The sequence below is a fragment of the Phyllostomus discolor genome, chromosome X (assembly GCF_004126475.2).
Source record: "Phyllostomus discolor isolate MPI-MPIP mPhyDis1 chromosome X, mPhyDis1.pri.v3, whole genome shotgun sequence".
Taxonomy (NCBI): domain Eukaryota; kingdom Metazoa; phylum Chordata; class Mammalia; order Chiroptera; family Phyllostomidae; genus Phyllostomus; species Phyllostomus discolor.
The window spans coordinates 5,359,724-5,377,062 of record NC_050198.1 but is presented as its reverse complement, the minus strand read 5'-3'; the positions used below and the strand labels follow the sequence as shown (position 1 = coordinate 5,377,062).

Here is a 17,339-nt window from a genome sequence, read left to right as displayed (position 1 = left end):
GCATCTCTGGGGTGATGGAAATGTTCTACTCTTGATCAAAATAGTGTCTACATGGGTATATCCATTTGTTAAAATTCAAATTGTAGATTTTAAATGGGTGTATTTTATTATTTGTAAATTTTACCTTATTTTTTTTAAAAGGAGAGATAAGAAAGCATAAACGCACGAACAACCTTGACAGACGCTGCTAAGAGTTAAGAACGATGGAGAGAAACAGGCTGTTTCCTTGCCACTGGGGGAACAGAAGTCCAATTTGAATGGGATGAGGAGAGAATGGGGAATGCAATAGAGGTAGTATAAACAAGTTGTTTAAGGCATATCAAAAAGATAGGGTAGAACTTGGTGAATACTGACTCAATAGAACAAAAATGACTCATCTGTGAATTAAAAACCAAAAAATAGACACCATGCTAGGCACAGAACTCCAACTTTCAAGCCCAAATAAGATTAGGAATTAAAAAAAAAAAAAAAAACTTCCAAAAATCAAGGAAATCAAGCAGGAGGGACTATAAGAGGACAATGAATTCTCAGCCCCATTTGGTTGCAGACATCAGTTTTAAGAGAGTAATTTCTTGTTACAATATCATCTTGCATTTGCAAAGGACTTAATTTCCAATCAGATTTCACACTCCTATTCTCACTAACCCTCACAACATCTCTATAAGATACTATTAAAAGAGAGGCAATCATGGTTCAGAGCAGCTACATGGCTTGCCGGAAGTCACATAGCTAGTCACATAAACACACACCTTCTGATTCCAATCAAAAGATTTTTCCATTATGCCATATACGCTTCTCTCTGCAAGATTACAGCCTCTCTCTTGTCTAGGCTAGCACGTTTTATATCTGTGTCCCTCTAGAAGTCACCACTATTTTCAATGCAGCAAAACCTACAGAAACTGGGTCACTTTCAGCCACAGTCCACAAAGGAAAAAGGGGGGTTATGGATATCCAATTCTGGAATACCTTTAATTGGTCATATCTTAAACTAGCAGCCTGAGCCCCAGGAGGACAAGATGCTGCAGCGAATTTATGGAGTTTTATTTAGCACTGCAGCCTAGGCAGTGAACTCTGCAAGTCATCCTCAGAACCAGCTAACATATTTTAACCACTAACATGGCCAGCACAGCGTAAATGTGACCCAGCAGGCAACCGACCCACAACTGGCAGTTTACACACTCCTCAGCAAAATGCTTTCCCTAGCATCTCCCTTATTCTTATTTCCAAACACAAGAGCTAAATATTTCCATGTATGGGACCAGTTTTTAACCGTTGAATCAACTCTTTTGCGTTTGCTGTTATATTTTTAATTTCCATAAAAACAGTTATTTTATAAATATGTTTGGTATGTTTGCAGAAAATAATGAACAATACAACCCCTTAAAATATACCACTTTTCTTTGTTATGAAATCTGTATATGAAGGATTAAACCACCTAAATCGTTGTTTACAAGTCTAAAGATGAACCAGTTTGTAGGATGGAAAACAAGGCATTACTATTTTCATTTTATTTTTTTCAACCTTGCTTGAAAGAATAAAATTAAATTGAGCTGTGTTTCCAAAGACAGAGGTAATTAAGTCCAGAGATTCAGCAGCTGGCAGCATTGCTGCCTGATAGATTAAGGCGTCTCTAAGACCCTGCCTGAGACAGCTGGCCCACAGATCGCCTCTTACCTGGATGCATCTGCTCCGTGCTGCTCCGCAGTTTACTGTAGCCATGGCTCAAGGGCACCCTCTGGTAATGAGGCGGGGAAGAAGGAGGGGAGGCGAGAGGTGACATCGTGGGAGACTGTGTTTCCTGCTTCAAAGAACCAGAGCAGAGTTCAGAGACAATCACTCGAGAAGCCTGGCGCTCTGAGCTGCAGTTATGAACTACAGTGCAACTCTACTATTGGTGAACCAGCTGATTTAACACATGGATGAAATATTTCCCAAAATTTGTCTAGGTTAAAAATCCGTGTCTGAGGATTCAAAAGTCTCCCAGAGGATAAAATCGCACCAGTGCACAGGTACCTAAATTATTAAAACAACCCTGGAACACTTTCAGTGATTCCAATAATATTTTCCTTTGGAAAATAAAAGACACTGATCATATGAAATAACATTCATACTCCCCAATTTTGATCTCTTTCTGGACAGATTAATTCATTAATTAATAAAGGCCCCTATTTCCTGGATTTATACTCATTAAGTCTTCCAGTAAGTGTGGGCATTAAAAAAATATTTAAAATGCTTAATGCTAAATATTCTTAAGAGCTTAATATGCCAAGTAAAATTCCAGCTTTTCATTTTTACATTGAGAGATGGCAAAATAGTTCATTATGGATGAACCACTCCACTAGCCCACTCATAGTAAGTAGGATGGAGCCTTCAACACATTTCGGTTTGAATCTCAATTCAAATGTAAACCTGATGTTGGATCCTAGACAAGATAAGGAACCTTACTCTGCTACTGGGTTTGCTCCTCTGTATTTTTTTAATGCTACCAACAGAGTAGTAATTTCAGAGTATCCAAGTATGAAGAAATGGTACTTTTTATCAACAAACATACTACATAGTTGCTATTAGTCTAAAACATGCGATCTCAGATAATGATTAACACTCTTCTTCAAGAAAAAGAAAACAGTATTTGCTTTGAACTTGAGGTCACACCCATAGATTGGCTGGGCCTAGCAAATAAATCCAGCCTGAAAAGGATGTATCCTTAGTCACACAGCCAGGGAATGGGCATAAAACTATAAATATAAAACTTCAGCAAGACCTCATATATCCAGCATTATCAGGATGAGCCATATAAATTAGTTCTTCAACTTAGTTCTTTAATTTCATTGCACTGAAAAAACATTTTGATTCATCTTCCTAAAATATAGCATTTCTTTGCCTTATAGAAGATGTTCTTTCGAATATAATTTGACTTGTCTGCATGATTCAATATCTTTATTAAAACTATGAGCTGCCCTGGCTGGTGTAGCTCAGTGGATTGAGCTCGGGCTGTGAACCAAAGTGTCGCAGGTTCGATTCCCAACCAGGGCACATGCCTGGGTTGCAGGCCATAACCCCCAGCAACCACACATTGATGATGTTTCTCTCCCTCTCTCCCTCTCTCCCCCCCCCCCTCTCCCTCCCTTCCCTCTCTAAAAATAAATAAATAAAATCTTTTTAAAAATTAAATAAATTTACATAAAAAAACAAAAACAAAAACAAAACAAAACAAAAACTATGAGCTGTACCTTGATGACCTCAGGGTTTACTAATGTGTAAGACTACCTCTTCTTGACAGGCTCACTCTTCTGGAATTTTAAATCGTTGTCCCTACCAATCGCCACCTGACTTTTAACAATTAGTGGTCTAATTTTAAAAGCCCACCCTCCCTGTTCTTGTTCCTAACTTGCTAAATGTGTAATGGCAGAGCTCACAAGGCACCATTCCAAACATACTCCCTCAAGAAAAGATTCCCTGGTGAAATAAGTGTAGTAAATACAGATCCCCAGGTCCCTTTACTGTAGGACTCCTCAGGGCATTTAATGTGGTAATGCGCACAATGAGTCTCCAAGACTGAGGGTCTACTCTTCCCCAAGAATAGGATGTGAAGCAGCATTCTCCAAATATATTTAACCAGAAAAATCTTTCCTCCAGACTTTTTTTTTGGAGAAGAGGACCTAATAAAAACTCCGAGAAGTTACATTTCAAAGAACTCATTAGGAAATTGTGATTAGAGAAATCAAGTAAGTATACTAAATCAGTGGCCTTACTTTGGATACAATTCTACATTAAAACAGGCTATAAGGGGCCCATGCATCGGCCTCTATTTCTTGCTACAAGGAAACTTCACTGGCTCACTTCCAAGTCTGTAATTGTATCCCAGATGGTGAGATTTGCTGGAAGCTTGACAGCAGATATGAGGCACTGCGAAGTGAGGTTTCATGGTCAGAATCAAATGGATGTGCCTGATCAGGCAGCTTACCTGTTTATCCTCATCATCCATTCTTTTGAAGGTATTTTTTTCCGAGATTACATATGGAATTTGAACCTTGGTTCCGTGCAGCTCAGCCGAGTTCCCAAATCGTATCTCACCTTCAGTCTTTGATATCATAAAGCGAGGCAGCGGCAATTCTTTAGGACCAAAATCAGAGAAGCTCAAGTGAGACTTTGTTTTAGAACTGAGAAAAGGGGAACTCACTGGCCAAACCATGAATCACTTTTGAGGAAAAATTCCAGAACACTAAATATAGATAAAATTTTTTTGACATAATAAGGACTCCTATAATTAATGTCAAGATAGAAAAATGTTGCAGTTTTACCAAATTATTCTGGATTAACATTTTTCAATGCTATCAAATCTTCGCAGACCTAATCAAATTATTCTGGCTTAACATTTTTCAATGCCATCAAATCTTCACAGACCTAGTTCAGGATTTGGTTGGACTTATCTCCACGTCAGCCTTTTAGTCCAGCACCAAGAAAAAGGATGTGGTATTATATAAATGACAAATGGTAGCAAGCAAAATTTATATAGCACTTATTATATGCCAGACACTGTATTAAGATCTGCAAATACTAACTCATTTAATCCTCACAAGTCAACAAGGTAAGACTTTCATTAGCCCTCATTTACAGATGTGGCAATAGACATAAAGGAGCTAAGTAACATCCCCCAAGGTCACAGAGCTCATCTGTGGCAGAGCTGGCTCTTAACCAGTGCCCAGTGCTACTGTCCTACTATCCTACAAAAAGGTCCTTCTTTCCTACAGCTAACTTCCTGGGTAGAACTGTCTCTCACCCTATGTCATTCCTTAAGGAATTTTCACATTCAATCTCCACTTGTCTTTTCATAACGGAATAAGGAAAATGGTATCAAGTTACAGCAATTAGTCCAATGTTCAACCAGATCCTACTGGCAAAACCATTAGCCATACTCACAATACTACAAAGAACTGAACTGCAACAGTCTGGTATATTTACTTATCTTTTAAATCTGACAAAATTATTCTGAAAACAGAAATGATGCTTTGGCACACTTGAATTCTCAGCATAGCAAATCACATAATACAAAGAACTCCAAGAATGGGGATAATGTTGTGAACCATGCATTATGATTTGCATCTGTATCCATCATTCAGGATAATTCTCATCAGCGTGCCTTTGCACTTCCATGAGCTCGCTATTCCCAAAACACAGCTGCACTTCCAATGATTGATGCTGTGCTAAAGCCAGAAAACATCTTACAACAGCAAGCAAGTATCCTAGCTCCCCAGGCAAAGAAGGTCCCTGGTTCTCTAATATCCACATCGTGTTTATTTTTAGTTGCTATGTCCACATTTGATTTAAAGAGGTAGGCAATATGACAAATCCCTGAGTGATCAATCAGCCAAGGGCCCGAGAGACAGAAATAGAATAACCAATCTGGAAAAGTAAACCAAGACTCTCCTAAAGAGAGGATGGCTGCCATTTTTAGTGTTTTAGTGTTTCCCAACCTCGGCAACTTTCCAGTACTCAAGAGGCAGGAATGGACTTCATAAGAAAAAAGGCAAGGGAAAAGTAAATCAAATATAAGCTAATCCTGTGGTGTCTTCTCAGAAAGGTATTTGTTTCAGCTCAGTCTGCAAAAGGATCTGAAAAGATGGAACAAGATCACATGAGTAATTTCTACCCTGATTTGCCCACGAGAGGATGACTCACTCTACTTCTGAGTACTTGGGGGGGGGGGGGCGATAAGTAAATGGTCAGCATTTGTAAGCTCCCTGACCAGTATTTTACTGGTGTTCAACAGATAAACCTGGTCATTTAACCTAGCTCTGACTAGATGAGGCTAAAGATGCCTAGTGCCAATATTTAAGGAGGCACTAACTCTCAGAGCCATGTAAATGCAGAGTCAACACTTGCAGGGCACAGAGAGTGAGTGCCCCCTTAAATTATGCACCCTAGGCACCTCTTGCTACACCCCAGTTTTAGGTCCTGGTATAACCAAACATGTACTCATAGCTAAAGCAAGCTCTTGAAAATGGTCCACTTGGCTTTCACTAGAAGTCACTCTCAACACCGGCTACACATTAAGAATCACCTGGGAGGCTCTTAAAATTCCTGATGTTCAGGCCATACCCCAAACTAAATACAGTAAATTAAAATTTCTGGGGGTGGCCCAAGTACCTCTATTTTTTTATTCTGCATTTAAAGATCTCTCAGTCAGCAATTTTCAAACCTTTTCATCTCACGGTACACAGAAACTAATTACTAAAATTCTGCAGAACACCAAAAAATATATATTTTTGCAAAGCTGACAAAAAATAGGTATAATTTTGATTCAGTAACACCGGATGGCTATTGTTGTATTGGCTGTTGTCATTTTCTTTTAAGATTTTATTTATTTATTTTTAGAGAGGGGAAGGGAGGGAGAAAGAGAGGGAAAAACATCAATGTGTGGTTGCCTCTCACACACGCCAATTGGGGACCTGGCCCACAACCCAGGCATGTGCCCTGACTAGGAATCAAACCCGCAACCTTTAGGTTTGCAGGCCGACACTCAGTTCACTGAGCCACACCAGCCAGGGTGGTTGTTGTCATTTTTTTAAAGACTTTTATTTATTTATTTTTTAATTAAAAAAAAAGAGAGAGAGGAGAAGGGAGGGAGAAAGAGAGGGAGAGAAGCATCAATGTGTGAGAGAAACATTGATTTGTTGCCTCTTGCATGCTCCCAACTGGGGACTTGGCCCGTAACCCAGGCATATGTCCTGACAGGGAATCAAACCAGAGACCCTTTGGTTTGTGAGACAATGCCCAACCCACTGAGCCACACGAGTCAGGGCTGGGGTTTTTTGGACAATCTAAGGGAAAAGAGGTCAGTGTCCCTGAGTAAAAAGTCAGGTATTGCATGGTTTAAAAATTCTTGCAGCATACTAGTTGAAAATCACTGATCTAGGTGATTATCAAGTGCAGACGAGGTTGGGAACCAGGCAGGGCCTGAGAAACATGACTTCTATAAGAATCCATCAGGAGCTCCAGGTGAATTGGAACTTGAAGAGCGACATATGATTAAGACTCACTCCCCATGCATAAGCATTCATCTCTCCATTCATTCATTCATTCATTCGACAAATATGCCCTGAGTGCCCACAATGGCCCACAGTGCAGCATTACCAGATCCTCCTCCTTTCCTCCTTAGTAAGCTCTAGACTAGTGAGGAAGATGTACAAAAAAAGTCAAACTCGTAAAGGAATATTTACAAACTGATGAAAGTGCTAAAAGGAGCAGATGCTGAAAGAGAATAAAGCAGGGAGGAAACTGTTACACAGAAGCATTACTAACAGGTCCACCCAGCGATTACCTAACCCCCTAGAGATTTGTACTTTTGTTTTGACTTACTATTTACTCTTGATTAGGCATTTTACAATTCTGGAAGGGTAGAGATTAACTTGTAGAAAACTGTTAGCAAGCAATTCTTGTCTAATAGCAATGCAAATGTAATTCCTCTTAGAAAAAGAGCATAATAATCAAGTTTCAGTTTTATTGCCCTATAGGGCATTAATCAATTATATATATAATTTAGTAATCTTATTCCAGCACTCTCTCTTTCTATGACTGCAAATACTTCTGACTCACTTATACTTTCTTGAACCAGCTTTACTATATGCTGGTTCTTTTCACTAATCTATTAATTTGACAGAACCTACATTAGATAAGAGGGAGGGTACAATCTCTGAATCCTGAAGGATGAGAAGGAACCAGCCATGGGAAGGAGGAGGGGGAAGAACGGACCACTAGGAACCCAAAGCCTCCAGATAACATGGTGTTTCCTGCAGCAGGAAAGAGATGGTTCAGAAATTAATAGAAGGTCAGTGAGGCTAGGGAACAGATTATAAGCATGGGAGAGATGTTTCAGATGAGAATGGAGAAGTATGCAGACTACATTATGCAGGGTTATAGATCAGTGTAGGGACATTGAATTTGGAACTATGCACAACAGCAAGCCACTAGAGGGTTTAAGGAGGAGGAGGAGGGATGACCTGATGGGTACCTTGAAAAGACCACTGTTAATGCTGTGTGGGGAAAGAGAATGGAGAAGAGAGGAGGCCAGGCACATGTCATTCGTGTAGGAAGTGTGGGACTCACAGAAGTAAGGATGGACTCACAACTACCTGAGTGTGATGGGGCTACCATAGGCTTTCAGATTAGGTTACCACAGAGCCTTCTCTTTGGCCTTTATGGTTTGTGTCATCACACATTAAGCTAATGGATTTCAAGTAACAAACTGAAAAATTGTAAATGGAAGCTCAAAGTCTGGCCTGATCTTGCCCTCATTCTTACTCTTTTGCTGGCTGCAAATAACTTATTTAATAAACCTTTAAATGAATGAAAAAATTCAGAAGTGACTGAGTATATTTAAACCCTCAGAGGTAAAAGGCATCGGGATAAAATACAATTGAGAACACTTTGTATTTGTGAAAAAGTATTAATCCTATACACAAGTGATAACTTAGAGAACCCTTCCCCCATGGGAAATTGACCTAGACAACCCTCACACCCTGGGAAACTGAACTGTAGATTTGGGCACAAATCAGGTAAAAGACTTCGGTCTAAGTTAAAATAAGGAACAAAAGTGTCAGAAGTTTATTCTTGTATGCAGCAAAGCAATTCTAACTTTTCCAGAAGATGAAGTTGGAAGATACTACAATAAACTTTAATGACCATTTACAATGTAATGGAAACTATCAATGCCTACCACACACCCAAGTGCAATGTGACGTAGGTTTAATTAGAGCAAATGACTAACAGTAGTGACTGTTATGTCTTGTAGCAATAACCACCAAATGTGCCACTGAAATAATACTCCATCAAGAAACCTGTTTCGAGGGGTGGAGACAGGAGGGAGGTAGGGAGGGCTGGGGGGTGGGCTGGGATGGGGGTAAAGGGCAGAAAACTGTACTTGAACAACAATTAAAATTTTTAAAAAAGAAACCTGTTTCAAGGAACCAAATTATGTAATACCAAGGGATGCCTTTTGGGACATAATTTTTCCCCATTTGGATAATATTCCATGATTACAGATTATACTCAAGCACTTTAGAAACAGAAAAAATAATCAAGAAGAGGCTACTTTGAATAGCAATGAAAAGCATCGGAAATGGAGGCTCAACTCTTGGCTCCAAACTCTACTAACCTTGCATCCTTAGGCAAGTTACTGTATTTTTAGGACTATAAGACGCACCGGACCATAAGACGCACCTGGGTTTTAGAGGAGGAAAATAGGAAAAAATTTTTGAAGCAAAAAATGTGGTAAAATATTTAATAACCTGTGACCCTGCTCCACCGCTGCCCCCCTCCCCACCCCACAGTGAGCCAGGTACGCTACATTCGGACTATAACACGTACCCCCCTTTCCCTTGCAAATTGGGGGTACATCTTATAGTCCAGAAAGGCATGGTACTTAACAGCCCTAAACTTCGGTTTCCACATCTGTAAGATAGGGATAATAATAGTACCACATTACAGACTGCCAGTGTTTACCCATAGCTGCTTCTTTTTGCAGGCACATGAGAGAATTACGTCCCCTCCAGTCAGCTCTGCAGTTCAATCAATCATGTGACGAGTTCTAGCCTACGCACTGTGAGCAGCAGTAATACATGAGTAACATCCAGGCCAACACATTAAACTGCTAGGGTGAGAAACTAGTTCTCTGTTATGGCGATTATGGAAACAGGTGCTGTGTTTGGAGGTGCCACAAGACAAAGGAGCCAGGCTCACAGGGCCACAACGTGGAAGGCAGCTGCCCTACAGGCCCACTGCAAAGCGGGAATCGAACCTTTGTCGTGTTAAGGCGCTGAGATTTTGGCAGTGTCTGTTATCACAGCTTACCCTAGGCGATGAAAACTGACACAAATACCTAATTTAGGACTTGTGAAGACTACTTGAAACAGTGCCTGCCATGCACTAAGCCTCCGATAAAGATTAGCAAAATGATCACAGCCCCCTGATGGTTAGGGTAAAAGGGCTTTGTTTCCCATAGTCCAAGCTATCAGAATCTCATTCGCTATTTGGAGTTGTCCTACAAAGTTGCCATGGACTAACCATAAATCCTGAGCCCACTTCCAAGTCTACTAGGAGCTTCACAGGACTGGTGTGAACAGCTGAGTGGTTTTATCTCAATATGAGGAAAAGGAAAAAGTTCCCGCATAGCTGTGTGGACATATGAAAGTTATTTGTATCAAAGTAAATTAACAGGGGACCTCAGCACACCCCTTGAGTGTTCACCTTCTGCATAGAGACTGGTAAAACCAATACTGAGGCAGTATAAATGATGCCAAGAGTCTGGGGCTTTGTGTTTTGTTCAAGTTGTGGAAAGGGCTCAAGTTTGTGCTCAAATTTGCTCAAGTATATGGTGGGTTGGGGGCAAGGATGGCAAGATAAGAAGATATTAAATCAAAACTTTGAGCCCTGGCTGGTGTGGTTCAGGGGATTGAGCGCTGGCCTACAAACCAAAGGGTTGCCAATTGGATTCCCAGTCAGGGCACATGCCCAGGTTGCAGGCCAGGTCCCCAGTCAGGGGCACACAAAAGGCAACCACACACTGATGTTTCTTTCCCTCTCTTTCTCCTCCCCACTTCCCCTCTCTATAAATAAATAAATAAACAAACAAACAAACTTAAGAAAAAGCTTTGAGAAGATAATCCTCTTCTGCCCAAATTTTGGTACCCCCAAAGTACTTACTAATCATCAAGATAGTACTTCAGCAATTGGGGAATTAAAGGATGATCAGAGCTGATATGACCGGAAGGGACAAAGGAAAGAAAAAGAGAATAGTTCCACCCAGACTCTTCCAGTTACTTATTCCCTTGTCCCGAAAAGAACCTTAAATGACATTATAGATTCCTGAAGTGGAAAAATTAAACCAAATGTTATTCTTTTGCCACAGGCTCTAGAATTCCTATCCCAATCTCTTTCTGCTAAAGAACAAAATCTATTTTTATGGCAAGTCAGTCAAAAGGAACTAATCTCAGGTCACTCTCTGAAAATTTTCCCCACTTGAAAAAAAAAAGAAACTAAGATAGCTGCTAAGTTTTCTTATGTTAATTTACAGGAGAGTTGGAAAAGGCAAGGCAAAATTCCATAAATACTTACATAACAGGCCTTAAGCCTGCTAAAAATGGTTCTCAGAAATAAGTAACCCGTCACAGATAATAAAATGTATAACAGGGAGCTACTCACCACATTTAATACTCTCTATCCGCACGGGGAGGCCAGACTGTGCTGCAGCAATTAATTTCAAGGCAACATAAAACTGAGTTGGACCAAAATAACCAACCCGCTTGGCACCACACAGTTCTGTGATCTGAAAACAGACAAGAAAAATGATGCTGAAAAAACCCATTTCATAACAGGAAAATGAGACAAGATACATTATGAAATCTCAAGGATTTCACAGAGCTAACCAAAAATCCATGAAGAACCTATATGTACAGTTTTCTTTTTCTTCCACTTTACAGGGAGGTTTTCAATTCAGATAATTAAATTCTACCTACTCATTATTCCTCCTCTTTCAACAATAAAAAGAAACGTGACAAAGGATGGCTGGCTGTTACTCTTCTTACAAAAGAGAGTGACGTTTTCAGGGGGTGGATTCTGATGTACAAAGTCTAGGAAGTCAGTGGTGCAAAAAGAGAACAGATTAGTCATTACCACTACCTGTGGATGATTCCAGTTGGTCAGAATTAAAAGTGATTCTTTTTAAAGTTCTCAGGCAAAATTATTTTCTAAGCATTAAAATTACATCTTGAGTGCTCGCTTTGGAGAAACAAAACAGTACTAATACACACAGATATTTTCAAGATATTACTATCTTCCATTTGTAGATCTTTAACATATATCCTATTAGTGGTTTAAAATAAAAAAAAATTAATCATTCAATGACTTAAGTGTTATTTCAAAGTAATAATATTCAAAAGTTCAAATAATAGTAAGCGAATGTGAAGAACGAGAAGGCACTCCCCACTTTCTGTGCCCCAGAGGAAAACACTATATATTCTTTTAGAAATGTTCTACGCATATGTGTATTACACATCTGTGTTTTTCGTGTTGTTTGTTCAATACTTTATACAAATACAATAACACATACTATTTTGTACCCTTTCTTCACTTAGCAATACTGTTTTCATGCCTAAAGACATCTCAGCCTGGTTCCCTCCCACTCTCAGGACAAAATCCTGTCTCCTTAGTATGACATTCAAGCTCCTTCACAACCTAGCCCTAAGCAGCTTTTCTAGTTTAATCCCTGAACACACACACACACACACACACACACACACACACACACACGGAGTGCTGTAGCTGCCTTCGGTTTCTCCCACTGCCCCAACACATCTTGCCCTTTCATATCTCTGTGTCTAGTGCACATGCTGAAGAAGAGGGGAAACTAAACAGCCTTAAAATCAATTGGTTTTCAGTGAAGAAACTACTTAATTTTACGACTTTGGCAAGTTCATTCAATCTGCCTGAAACCTAATGTCTTCTTATGTAAAGTAGAAATATTCTCTCCCTCGTAAGACTACTGTGAGGGGAAAAAAATAAATAATATACTAAGTGAATCTAATACAATGCTTAGCAATAGTTAATAATTGTTGGGTTCCATCCCATTTACCTGGAACTGGAATCTCCTCCCTCCCCACTAGATTTAATTCCAGTGTCACTTCTCTGTTGCTCCTTCCCAAGTCCCCACATAGGGCTTATTTTCCCAGTGTATTCTCTGACGATTTGAATGCCCAAAAATGTCCCTCAGATGATGCACTGTCTTAGACTTGCTTTCAAACAAAAGGAGAAAGGAAATTAAGTGGAAAGTATGGGTGAAACAAGCCCAACCAAGAGTTGAGAACTGTTGAAGTTAGATGATGGATTCATGCAGGTTCATTCTCCTACTCTGTACTTTTGTATACATTTTAAATTATCCATATTCAAGCGTTTAATGTCTACTTCAACACTTAAGATGTTATGTTACAAATACATGTTTATTTGTGCCTCCCATGAAAATGTCTTCTCTCTAAGGACAAGGAGTAACTTCCATTCATCTCTGAGCACAAGGATAGGCACACACAATACAGTCAAAATGTTCTCATTCAGGTGAAGGAACAAATAAATAAAAAGCAACTGAGTTTTACAATAGAATCTCTTATTGTGAATAAAGTACACATCTTCAAGTACAGGCTTGCCCACAAATAGAAAAAAAAAACATACCAACTACATTAATATAATTCCAACATCAATATAGTTGTCTCACAGAATAATTCCTAAAATTAAGAAATTGTAATCCTTGGTATGTGAACAACTTAACGACTAACTATATGTCAGTCACTGTTAATTTAGTACCATTGACTCTCAACTATTTCTTTACCATAAGTACCACATAGAACTGAAAAGCTCTTAACTAAAGGGAACGAATTGCTACAGAAACATCCACTATGGGACTTTGAGAGTAATGCCTGAATTTGACATTAGTAAACCACGTTATTTACATTGGAGTCCGTCCTTCGGTCCTGTATACCACTGGAGCCACTGCTAGTAGCCAACAGAGAGTAAGTGGAATTGTGATATAGTAAGAACATAAGTGAAGTGAGCCCATGGGTCACTTGGTACACCAGGAGACGTGCCAAGAACTTTCTGGAATATTTGAGCCACAAGAACAATAAATTATAAGCCTTTGGAACTTACATGTGGAACCTCATAAGCTGGAGACTTCTCAATCCCAAAAGCAGGTTAATTCTGTAAGGGTTTTTTGTTTGTTTGTTTGTTTATCAAGGTTCAAAATGTTTTAAGTCTAAATACTCCACAGAAAAGCTCTAATTTGTGGGTAAAAATGTTTTCATGTAGTCTAAAGAAAATGAGGTGGTGCTTTATAGCAGATACTGAGTTAGCAGGAGATATTTTATATAACTCTCCTAACAATCCAAGTTGCCAAGCTTTTCTCAAAATAAAGAAAAAATTAAAATATTATACCCCTTTTTAGTCTAAACTCCAAACCTGTAACACTCAGCTGGATCCGTCTTAGATTACACGCTGTGCAAATTTCTAATACACAACAAGAACCTATAGACTGGTGTTTGTTTTTTCAGGTGGAAGGCAAGAGATGAAAAAAAAAAAGAAATGGATGAAATCGACTTCCTTACAGCTTGCAGATGTACACTGAACTGTAGGGGTGCTGGATATGAATCAGAAAAATGCACCAACCATTTGAGAAGATCTTGGACAAAGTTCTGGAAGAAGATTGAAGGCCACTAAAATAGCTTCCCTCCTACCTAATTCTGAAAGATTAAGTGACTGCGCTGAGTAACAGTCCACACCCATTCCAGTTTGCCTGATACACTTTCTTTCCTGGCTGAAATGGAATAAATTTTCAGAACTGTTCACAGGTCTGAATAAGCTTCTCCCTTTCAAGTATTTTTAAAAGACTTCCTTAGAAAGATTTTAAAATTTAAAAAGGCTTGGTGAACCCTGGCTGGTGTGGCTCAGTGGGTTGAGTGCTGGCCTGAGAACCAAAGGGTGGCGGGTTTGATTCCCAGTCAGGGCACATGCCTGGGGGTTGTGGGCCAGGTCTCCAGCTGGGGAAAAGCAAGAGCTGATCAGTGTTTCTCTCTCACAGTGATGTTTCTCTCCCTCCTTCCCCTCTCTCTGAAAATAAATAAATAAAATCTAAAAAACAGTCTTGGTGGGAGGGATTGGAAGAATTCACTAATGGACCCCTCTTCTATTCTCTCTCCACTGCAACTGAACAAGTTCAAATTCTTTGGCCACATATCGACTGCTTCAAGAGCTGTCCCCAGACTCATGCAATGCCATATACCATCCTCCACATTCCCTCCATGATGTCTTATAACAAGATTACCCCCCAACTCAAAAGGGCTTTCAGGGCTCCTTGTTCCCTTTCCTGTAAAAGCTAGACTCCTGACCATGGCTTTTGAGGACCTCCCATATGGCCCAAACTACCTTACCAACAACCCCATGTCCGTTTCCTCCCCACTTTGTATCTAGGGGTTCAGCCACTCCAGATGCCAAGCAGCTCTCAACACATGAAAGCTGTTCAGGTCTCTGGACACCTGGTGTGTCCCTTACCTGGAAGCTGGATGCCCAACTGTTTTTATTGGCCAGGCTCATCCTTCAAATCACCTCAAGACTAATCTTATCTTTGAAACTTGAATCAGTTCCATATGGCATGTCTTCTGCATTCCCATAATCCTTTTCACTAGCTCTCTACCATATCACTGGCCTTGTAATATAGCAAAATTGGTATTTTGGTCATTGTCTCCACTGTACCCTATCTTCTTCCCATACCTTCCAAATGCCCAACACAAAGCAAGAGCATATTTTTATCTAAACTAATGAGAAAAATGGAACCAGAGACATGGAAACATGGAACAGACTGATAGCTATAGGAGTAAAGGAGGGAGGGAAAATGGTGGAAGGAAGGAGAAAGGACTAGTTAAAGAACATGTGTGAATGATGCATGGACATGGACATGGACATGGAGAGGGGACTGACTGTGGGCTAGAGAGACAGAATGGGTGGGTGGGGCAAAGGGGGACAATTGGGACAACTGTAATAGAATAAACAATAAAATTTTTTCAAGAGTATATTTTTATCATTTGTATCCCTCAAGACTCATACTTTATGGTGCTTGCTATATATTCACTTGTTCAATGAATGTTTGTTGAATTAATTTGTTTTCACAGCCTGTAGTAGCAAAATTGTTCTTTCTCTCATCTTGTAATTACTTTTACAAGTGCTTGCTAAATTGGTCTTAAGTCATCTCACACTACATAGCCATAAGAGTACCTGCAAGAATATAACAACATATTAGCTTCCCTGTTGCCTCCTCTCTTACCACCTTGGAGGAACTTGTTAGGGTCAAAGCATGAAGAAAGGCCTCTGCCACACTTCACACTTTTCTTTTGGTTGGCCAGAACACTTAATTGGTGCTCCAGTGACTGAGCATTCCAGAGATGCACAGCAGTCTTGTCCTCCCCACCTCCTTGTATTCACCATACCCCCAGGGGATGTCAGCCAGCCCCCCAAGTAGACGCCCTCAACAACAGAAATATAAAGGAGAATTTGATTTTGAAGTACATGCTCACAAGTCGTACCTCAGCAAGATCTATCCAGAAAAAGTCCAGCCATTGTTAATATAAGAACATTTTGTGCAACATCGATGTAACCTGGCAGTCAAGGAGAGTGGACTGGAGTGCACATGTGTGAACAATGACGACTTCACTGTACTAGTCAGTGGGGGCGGTCGATGCCACTGAGTGAGCATGTGTGCTGTGTGGACATCACATTCAAAATGACTGAGTGAGCAGAGCAACAAAATGCATCACATTTTACATTAACCTTGAACATTCCTCTGCAGAGACTATTTGAATGATTCAGAAGGCTGCAGCTATGGGCACTGGTGATTGGCAGCCTTATCATAACAACACACCCACTCATGCATCACATCTCATGCAGAGTTGTTTGGCAAAACATCAAATCACCCAGGTGACTCAGCCCTGCTACAGCCCAGATTTGGTGCCCTGCAATTTCTGGCTTTTCCAAAAACTAAAATCACCTTTGAAAGGGAAGAAATTTCAGACCATCAGTGAAATTCAGGAAAATACAACAGGGCAGCCGATGGTGACTGGGAGAACTGTGTGAAGTCCCAAGGTGCCTACTTTGAAGGGGACTGAGGTGTCATTGTCCTATGTACAATGTTTCTTGTATCTTGTATCTTCAATAAATGTCTATTTTTCATATTACATAGCTGGATACCTTCTGGAGAGGTCTCTTGTGTCCTAAAAATCAAGAGGAACTTCATATCCAATTACCCAATACTAGGTACTATAGTATATGTCTAAACCAAACAACAACACTGTTAAAAAGAGAACAGACATTCAGTGCTTATGCATGATTTCAGACAGAGGAGGCTACCAATAACTGAAAGTATTAATTGGAAATGTTTTGGGCACCTCCCGTTGGAAGCACTGTGCTCAGTGCTATGATAGGAAATGAGCAGCACTGAGTAAAACAACTTCTCTCTCTCCCCTCCCCCATCTCCAAATACTTTATTATTTAACTCCCAAGAACAGGGACATTCTCCTACACCATGATCACCACACCTCAGCAAATCAACATTAATATTATCATACAACATGTGATCTATTCATGTCCTCAGTTATCGTAAAAATGGACTATAGAACTGGATTTCCTTTTTCCAATGCAAGGCAATGTTTATACATTATTATATTTTTTATGTCATGTCTCCTCAGTCTTCCCCTAATCTAGAACAATTCCCCTTGGTTCTTCACGACACTGAATCCTTTCAAGAGTTC

The 17,339-nt window shown here is 39.9% G+C and overlaps 1 protein-coding gene across 5 annotated transcripts in view; it reads right to left on the bottom strand.

The window, feature by feature from the left end:
• Nucleotides 1-17,339, bottom strand: part of REPS2 (RALBP1 associated Eps domain containing 2) — a 200,029-nt gene that overhangs the window by 136,140 nt on the left and 46,550 nt on the right. For 4 of the 5 annotated variants that reach the window (XM_036016665.1, XM_036016664.1, XM_028522678.2 and 1 more), the window contains exons 2-4: nucleotides 11,200-11,323; nucleotides 3,965-4,113; nucleotides 1,675-1,801 (exon numbers count right to left, since the gene is read on the bottom strand). In XM_036016665.1, coding sequence (XP_035872558.1) covers nucleotides 1,675-1,801; nucleotides 3,965-4,113; nucleotides 11,200-11,323 — 400 coding nt within the window. The remainder of the gene's footprint in view (nucleotides 1-1,674; nucleotides 1,802-3,964; nucleotides 4,114-11,199; nucleotides 11,324-17,339) is intronic. The other variant, XM_028522679.2, reaches the window with a different exon arrangement.